This window comes from Vigna unguiculata, chromosome 5 (genome assembly GCF_037176805.1).
Source record: "Vigna unguiculata cultivar grain cowpea cultivar isolate G323 ecotype 2 chromosome 5, ASM3717680v1, whole genome shotgun sequence".
NCBI classification, from domain to species: Eukaryota; Viridiplantae; Streptophyta; class Magnoliopsida; order Fabales; family Fabaceae; genus Vigna; species Vigna unguiculata.
The window spans coordinates 18,905,606-18,914,438 of NC_140796.1; the positions used below are offsets into that span (position 1 = coordinate 18,905,606).

Consider the following 8,833-nt stretch of genomic DNA (forward strand, 5'->3'; position numbering starts at 1 on the left):
CCTCCCCAAAACCTTCAAGATCATCATAGACATCGTTTGGATCTTGTCCATGCCTTGTAGACTACGTAAGGCCCACATTCTAGACCTTGGTAAGAATATTTAGCGCTCACCGTGGGATTCAATGAAACTTTTCCCATGCCTCCACGAGGATTTTGTACTTCATTATTGTTATTATTATTATTGTTCCTTTGGAAACAAATAAGAGATGTTAGGGACACAAATATCGCCTTACCTTAATCCTCAACCTCTCGAGTTGGCTCCTTTTTGGCTCGCATATGCCATCTATCGGTGCATGCAGTTTGGACCCTTGAGGGGTTACCTACAGAAAGGGCTCTGACGATCAAGTTAGTGAAAGGGCTCTCAGAAGGTCAAATCTCTAATCAAGGGATTAATGAAAGCATACCTTTAATTGATGGGGTCCACGTGTATTTATAGAGTCATTATGGACTGGGCCATTGTTTGGGTCCTAGATGGGCCTAGGTTAAACCCAGGCCTTGATTTAATGTTTGTGGTACCGAGAGCCTTGCCTGCAAAATTCTAAGTTTAATGTTATCAACGTATTATTCCTTAACTTTCGAAATAGGCGGCCTGGGCCGCTACGTCTTTATGCTTGGCTGGTTGTGTAGTTAGTAATTAAATGAGGTTATGTGTGGGTGGCCTTGATCTGCCTAGGTGCACTACAATTATTATTATTATTATTATTATTATTTTCGTATAAAATCATATATTTTGTACAAAATTATATAGAACATATATTGTGAAAATGTCTTGTTGTTTTCACAAACCATTCCTAAATTGAACATATATAAATAATATAACCACAAATTGACACGTGGCACAATTGTGACTTACACATGAACAATTTTTTTGAAATTAAAAAAACATGAAAAAAATTAAAAAAAGATAAAAATATTTAAAAAAATAAAAAAGAATCAAAAACTGACACGTGGTATGTACTATTTAAAAATGTTAACTATTTAAACACCGTTAGTAAAAATGACCAAAATGACTAAAATTTAATGAAAATGAGGATCTAATTTAACACAAAACGAAAATGATGAATAGAGACCAAATGTATATTTAAGCCTTAATAAAACTAATATCGAAATTTGGATATTGTATAAAAAATGAAAATAATCATTTAAACTTTAAAGAGAAAAAAAAGTAAAATATTTAATGAACCAAAATTAAGAAATTTATTTTTACAGGAAAATCCAAACATATTATTGAAATCTAACTATTATTCTCATTTTTTTCACGTGTTTAAAGTCTTAGGATTTTCTGTCCATAAAAAATGTTCACCTTATCACCATGGCACCATCGCGTAACTCTATAAATGGGTTCTCAAATGTTCTCTTATTCACACAACCGAACTGAACAAAGAAGAAAAGCCTTGATTTGTTCCATAGGCAGCCAAAGAAATGGCGAGTACAATGATTTTAGCTCTCTTCCTTCTTTCAGTCCTAACCTTCAACCCTCCTTCAACCACTGCTCAACCTGTCACGGACTTGCATGGTAAAATCGTTACAAATGGTGGCGTATTCCATATATTGCCGTTATTTACAACAGCCGGTGGAATTCGACTAACCAAAACTGGAAACGAAACTGTCCCACTCAGTGTTGTGCAATCTCCCAGCGAACTCGATAAAGGGCTTCCATTGCAAATTTCATCCCCATACTTTTCCTTATTTATCCCTAACGGCTCTCCGGTGTCCATTAGGTTCATATTAAACGGTGCCTCCCCTCTTGAGTGGACCGCTGTTGCGGCTCAGCCTGAAGGAACCCTTGTTAAAGTTGGCTACCAAAATTCAATCAAAGGTCTGTTCTCTATTCACAGAGTCCGAGACAATATCTTTAAGCTTTTGTTCTGTACACTTGGAAGCAACCTCTGCGGTAATGTTGCGCTTGTTAGGGATGAAGCAGGGAACACGCTCTTGGCTGTCAATCAGAAACAACCTTACATGTTTGTTCTTGAGGAAGTTCCTTCCCCATCTGCTGCAACCAAATGAAGCACTGTGTATGAAAAATAGCGCACTTTCTCCTTGTGAGAGACGTGTCTATGCTTTGCGTGTAATAAATAAATGCCAGACTAAATAAAACATCCAGAGCTTGTGTCTCGGGTTTTTTTCACGTGTTCATATTTCTAAGTCCATATTCGTTTTGATTTTATCCTTTCGCTCTAAAGCTAATGCTTGGTTTACGTCTCTTTCTTTTCGTCAGAAGCGGTGTTTAAAATAAAAAACAAGTAAATTTTGACTACTTTATTTTACAATATAATATTTTTTAAATAATTTTAGAATATTAAGAAATAAAAATGAAAAAATGGAAATTACTCAAAAAAAATATGATTTAAAAGAAATTATTAAAATTTAATTATTAAAAAATTATTTTTCAAAAAAAATAACAAAAGTTTTTGTCACTCAACTGCAGTAAAAAAATCTTTTAAATCTTTACAAAATCTTTTTATAAAAAATGAGTGACTAATCTCGTCATTTTACTGTGCACGATAATAATACAAGATATAATGAACGAATGAGTTTCAAAGATGATATTAAATACTTAAAAAAAATATAAAAAGAGAAATAATGAAATAGATGAGACTAGATGCATGTTTTCTCAACTCACATGGAACAAAGAGGAAAGAAAATTAGGAGCAATCACGGTGAGAATTCAAATAAAAAAAAGACTACACTTAGGAACCATCATACGCCTATAAGCCAAACTTGTCCTCAGGAACACGTGTGACATCCCATTTAAATATAATAAATCTACTCACTAAAATATCACATAATTATAATATTAAAAGGGCAACCACATGAACAGAATACATATGAGAATTCACTGCTACAGTCATCCATAAATGTACTTTTGAAAGGAAACTTAGGCATACCACAATGCCATAAACACAAAAACAAAATCCGAAAGTTAAACCGTTTGCAAAAGGTTGCTCCTAGAGCAAGGAATTACAAAGGCACCAGGACCTAGAAAAATGCTCCTAAGAGCCACAGATAACAGGTCCACGCAAAACAGCACTGTTGCCACCATCAGGCCTACCTTCAGTATTTCCCCCATCTGCTCCCACCAATAAGGTGATCATCGCAAAAGAGAAAGCAAGACAAGAACATACACAAAATGAAAGGGTAAGCTAGTGAAACAAAATAATTTTAACATGTTATATTATTTAGTCACTTGAAAACAGATTATAAACATGCAACATAGTAGGCACCAAAATCATGTTATAACAAACAAGTAGGACACTATGACTCAATTATCTGGATACATATAATAAGATCGGATTCACTGGACGCTTGCACTTATGGTGGCCTCTACTGCTTTGCAGAGCCATTGGCAATGGGTTTCACTCTACCACACACAAGGTTAGCCTTCAAACATCTAAGGCCACTAACACAAAAAAGCCTTTTAATGTATGATATTTTTGACCTTTGACGTCTGCCCAAACACCGACGTCATACCGGGTGACGTCAAAATAATGTCAGAAAAATAGCAGACGTCACTTAACGTCGGTCCATTAAGAGTCCGACGTTATACAACGTCAGGCCCAGTAGCAGCAGACGTCAATTTTTGCGCTAAAAAGAGTAAAAAACCAGAGCAATTTAACGTCTATTAGAGCCCATCAAACGTTAAATAACGTTGGCCTTTGTACGGTCAGACGTTAAATAACGTCTGTTAGGGCACAATAGACGTTAAACTACTCTATTTTTTTAAAATTTGACTGTTTTTACAACATCCATACACCTGAAAATCAGAAAATTCCCAGAACAGTTTCATAATACTTTTAGCACAATTCTGGAGTTACAGTTATATATAATAAAACTTAAGTTTCAACATATATTATAAACTAATAAAAATAACAACAAACTAAAAGTCTCAACATGAAATTCTTGTACAACAAAGTTTTTGAAAGGAGTTCTAATTCATGTGGTATCAACTCCATCTTTCCAATAGATATGCTGCCCACTCCTGTCTTAGTGTGTGGATAATGTCATTTGGTAGAGGTGATGGATTCTTGAATCGCTGAAAAAGTAATACAATTTCATTATGTATGAATATCATTCTTTAAAGTTTGATATGATTTATAATATGTGAAAGATATATATAATTACCTCTATCCATTCATCTTTAATTGCATCTCAAATGATTGTTCTTATCCAAGACATGACATAATATCCACATTCCCATCCCATGAATCTTCTTGCTTGTTACATTGAACATTACAAATAAAATAAACACATCAAAGTCATAAGTTGACATACAAAAATTAATAACTTTAAAGTGAATGAGTATATGACTTTAAGTTGTTGGCCTCTAGGCTTACCCACAATTCTAATGAAATTTTGGAAACATAAATCATATGTTAGTTCTTATAACTAAATAGATACATAGGTTAGAATTGAAAAAAAAATAATACTTACTCTTGTAACATGTTTTTAAAAGCAGGTGGAATCTTCTTATGGCATGAACAAAACCATACAACTAGGCACTGTCTTGGAATGATGAGACATAATTGCCAATGATACCTACCATCAATCACAAGTACTTAGCCGAAATAATTAATAATACTTCATAAAATATTATTAGCAAAAACACTTACGCATCAATGTATGGTGCAAAGTAGATCTCTCTATTTGACTCAACCATCCATGTTTGCAAATAAAGTTTGATGTGGTCAGGTGAGTTTCCCGAAGGTTGAATTGTTTGAGGTTCAATGAATCCATAGATGTAAGATCGACCTTGGTCCACAATGACTTTATCCATGTACCTACAAGAAGACAATTAGGTATAATATTAAAAGGTACCAATTGCTTGCTTTAAATATGAAATACAATAAAAAGATCTTACATGCACCATAGTTGTATGACTGTAATGATCTCTAGTGCATCATTCAGGTTAATGTACAATGGGACATGACAATAGAGGCCAAATACTCTCACCACTTAGAGTTTTGGGATGCGATCTTTGCTTGAATCCTTATCTTAATTATATACATTACACACCACTATGAGATCTCCCTATGAGACTCATGGAATTACGCCTATCTCACACCAGATTCATGTTTCTCGTAGCATAACCCCCACTTTTATCTCAAACATTAAATTCTCATGTAAGTTCTCAACCAAACAACCAAAATCCATGTGTTACTCATGCTAACATACCAATTACAGTTCATAGAGCCAAGCAATTCATGCATATTGACATACTTTAGACTTTAAATAGAATGATTCAAATAAATCGATCTACCAAAAACCAAAGCATATCAGAGAATAACATGTCCCTGCGCCAGCTCTCGCCCAAGCCACATGCCCTCGCTTAGGCGAGAGAAGTTGTCTCGCTTAAGCTATAGGCTCTCGCTTAGACGAGACTACAACAAAGGTTCTTGTAAGATTTCGCGAGCTCTAGCTTAGGCGAGGCCTTCTCGCCTGAGCGAGATGGTTTGTCGTTCTAAAACTCAGCCTCTCGCCTGGGCGAGTGCTCGTGCAGAAACCTGGGCGAGTCTCAGCTATTCTCGCCTAGGCGAGACGAGCACCTTGCGCAAGAATATCAGCTCTCGCCATTGTCTATACATGCAGCAACCAATCCAGCGAGATCAAATAACATTTTAACGGTTCCCAAGCAATCATAGCAGCACACAGACCATAAAAACACCAAGCAGACTTAAAAACAAGCCAAAAATAAATTTAAACTCGAAACCCTAGCTTCCCTTACCTTTTTAGAGGCTAGCAACGCAACAACTCTACAGCTAAAGAGCACCAAAGCTCCAAGAACTAAAGTAGTGAGCTGAAAATAGGAAACAAGGACAAAAACAAGGTTATGGAGGTTAAACCCTAACTAAACCAACGTACCCCACGGTAAAAAGGGAAGAACAGACCAAAAATAATTCCTAAGGTTCACTTACTTGGATGTAGAACGAACCTAGCTAGCTCGAAGGTGGAAGGTTCTTTATGCCCTAGCAGAGCTTCTGCTTTAGTAGAGAGAGTGAGGGAGAGGAATCGTTTTCTGAAAATGAGACAAGTGAGAAAAGGCCAGGCTCATACACTTATAAGCTGAAAATGGGGCTTACAACCTGTGATTTTGACAGCTTCACTTTTATTATAATAATGTAATAATATACATCAAGTAAGATAATTTCTAAATTTTATCTATATTTACTTTACAATTTTATAATGTAATATTTAATTAAAGGATAAAATATATTTTTATTTCTGAATTTTTAGTTAAAAATGAAATTAGTTCATTTTTAAAATTTCGAACTAATTTAGACTATATTTAAAAATGCATGAATTTAAATTTTTTAACCAAATTTTGTTAAATTTATTTGACGTTTAAAATGCGTTTCTCAATTAATATTGAAGTGGAAATGTGTTCAATAAACAAATCAAAATGTTATCATGAAACCTATTTGAGACGTCAAATAAGTTTAATAAAATTTGGTTAAAAAGACAAATTTCACCTATTTCTAAAATTGAAAAACTAAATTTGGTAAATTTTTTGAATATAATTAACCTCTTATTAGAAGGTAGTTGTATAATATATTTAAGGATTAAGTATGTTTTTAGTCTCTGAACTTGGACTCAAAATTAAAATTTGTTATTGTCCAAAACTTTGATACATTTAGGTCCCTAAATTTTAAAAATGAATGAATATAGTCATTTTAATCCAATTATGTTTTTTTTTTAAAACGTGTTTCAATTTAGTATTAGAGTTGTTTACACCGTTTGACACATTTCCGGTTCAATTTAGTATTTTTTTGTGTGCTTTAATTGATGGTGTATGAAGAAAAAAAGGTTGTAAAACGTGTCATTTTTTGTTGGATAATTATATAGTGACATACACATTTTGATTACTTCTCTTACAACCATACGTGACAGGTGAGTGAGTATTTTCCTTATTAATTAATCGTTTCCACCTTTGCAAGAGGCAAAAAAGAAAGAGAAAGAAAAGGATTTGAAAAAGTGGGTTTTAGGTTGGACGTCTTGAACTCCTCTTCTTTCTTAAGTCCTCTTCTTCTTCAACTGCTATTCTTCTTTAATCTTGCATGAAGCTCTTGAACCCTTGTTGTTTGTGTTAACTACATTGTTCTTATTGAAAGTTTTTTTGTTTCTATTCAAACCCTTATTGTTTCCTTAGTATATTTACAAAGTATTACTTGGTGTATAATTCATTTACGAGTTCCCGTTAGTGCCCCCTTAGTTATAAACGTTTCCTTTATGACAAGTAGGAAAGATATTTTGCGTTTAAAACGTCTCACAAACATCAACGTTCTTGCTGCAAATTGACTTCATAGAGAGTATTAGATGAGTCTATTTTCATATTATGATATATTAATACTCTAAGTATGTGGCTAAAATTTGAGATAAAAATAATCATAATTTCTAATAACCATACCCCAAGGGTGCAAACCAAAGAAAGAGAATTTTTCTTTGCAAAGCTGGAACATACTGGAACACTTACAATAAGCCTTTAGCATGATGGATCTTGCTAAAGACTAGGGGATTGTTGTACCATAGTGACCATATTGGCCATTATGTACCACAATGGTCGAAATCAACTGCCATATCATAGTATTCAGATTATCCACTATCTTAGTAAAGTCGTCATTCCTAAAGGTTGCTAACTTGCAAGTAACCGCTAAGCCTAAAGAAATACCATATGGTCTGCGGCTAAACCCCTATGACGCACGACCTCCTCAAAACCAACAATATTGAATCAGTTAAACCAATACGAAGAAGTGATTGGAGCAATATGAAACTTGGGCTCAACTAGAGTCCACATAAGCCCCATAAAGGATTGGACCACTAAAGAGATAATCAGGGCCCAACCCATGGTCTAAAACAAAGGAACCAAGATTAGTCTACCATAAATAAGGATGAACCCTAGCAATTAAAATTACGCATTTCATTAATCCATAATCTGAGATTTTACTTTGAGAGCTTCTGCTGACTTGATCGTTGAAGTCTTTTCTATAGGTAACCCCTCAATGTTTCATCAACTGTCGAATGGCGAAGACAAGGTGAATGACATCGAGGCGTATCCATCCCAGAAGCTCAAAGATTGTGGTAAGATAGAGTTTGTGTCCCATAATGATCTAATATTGTCCGTGCAGGAACATAAAACAATAAGTAGGAGCATAAGTATTTTATCCAATGAAATATAGAAGATTAAAATTTATTCTTTCAGTTCTACAAAATTGATTTAACTTTAAATTTTTACCATGGAGTCAAATACAATTTACTACGTTGAATTTTAAATATTTTATTTGAATTATATATTATGTAATAGATTTATTTTATTTTTCTAGATATACAATATACACTCACTTAAGACCACATTTGGATTTGGGGAGTTTGGTGAACTTAACTAGGATAAGACTTATGGAATATTAGGGGTCATATAATTATGGAATAACAGGGGTTATATAATTATGGATCATGTGAGGTCATCTAATAAATATTATATTTTGTAAAAACCAATTTACCTTATTGCGAAAGATGAGCACTGAGAGATGAAACGCAAAGGTCAAGGTGGTCTGAATGATTGTGAACGCGTGGAGATTACTGTTTTGTTGAAACAATCCAAACCACAATCCATGCAAAGTATTGATCCACAATACAAAGTTTATGCGATTTTTTTCTTTCCAAATGCGAATTTAGGTGGGATTCGAACTTAAAGGAGTGAGGAATTAAGCAAGTCTACATTGTAAAGTCATTTCATATATCAAATCAAATATAATTTATTATTATTTTTATCATTTTCTTCTCTCTTACCAGGTCGCATACATACATTTAACTGTTGTTCGTAGTTTGTATATTCTTCA

The 8,833-nt window shown here is 33.9% G+C and overlaps 1 protein-coding gene across 1 annotated transcript; it reads left to right on the forward strand.

The window, feature by feature from the left end:
- Nucleotides 1–1,347: 1,347 nt before the first annotated feature.
- LOC114184298 (chymotrypsin inhibitor 3-like) lies at nt 1,348–2,130 on the forward strand. Its single transcript, XM_028071591.2, has one exon. It carries the CDS (start codon nt 1,422–1,424, stop codon nt 2,007–2,009), a length of 588 nt encoding a protein of 195 aa, XP_027927392.1. The 5' UTR covers nt 1,348–1,421; the 3' UTR covers nt 2,010–2,130.
- Nucleotides 2,131–8,833: the final 6,703 nt, after the last annotated feature.

What these genes read in the sequence shown, in the direction of transcription:
- LOC114184298 (XM_028071591.2), top strand. Translation starts at nt 1,422, where the DNA reads ATGGCGAGTACAATGATTTTAGCTCTCTTCCTTCTTTCAGTCCTAACC.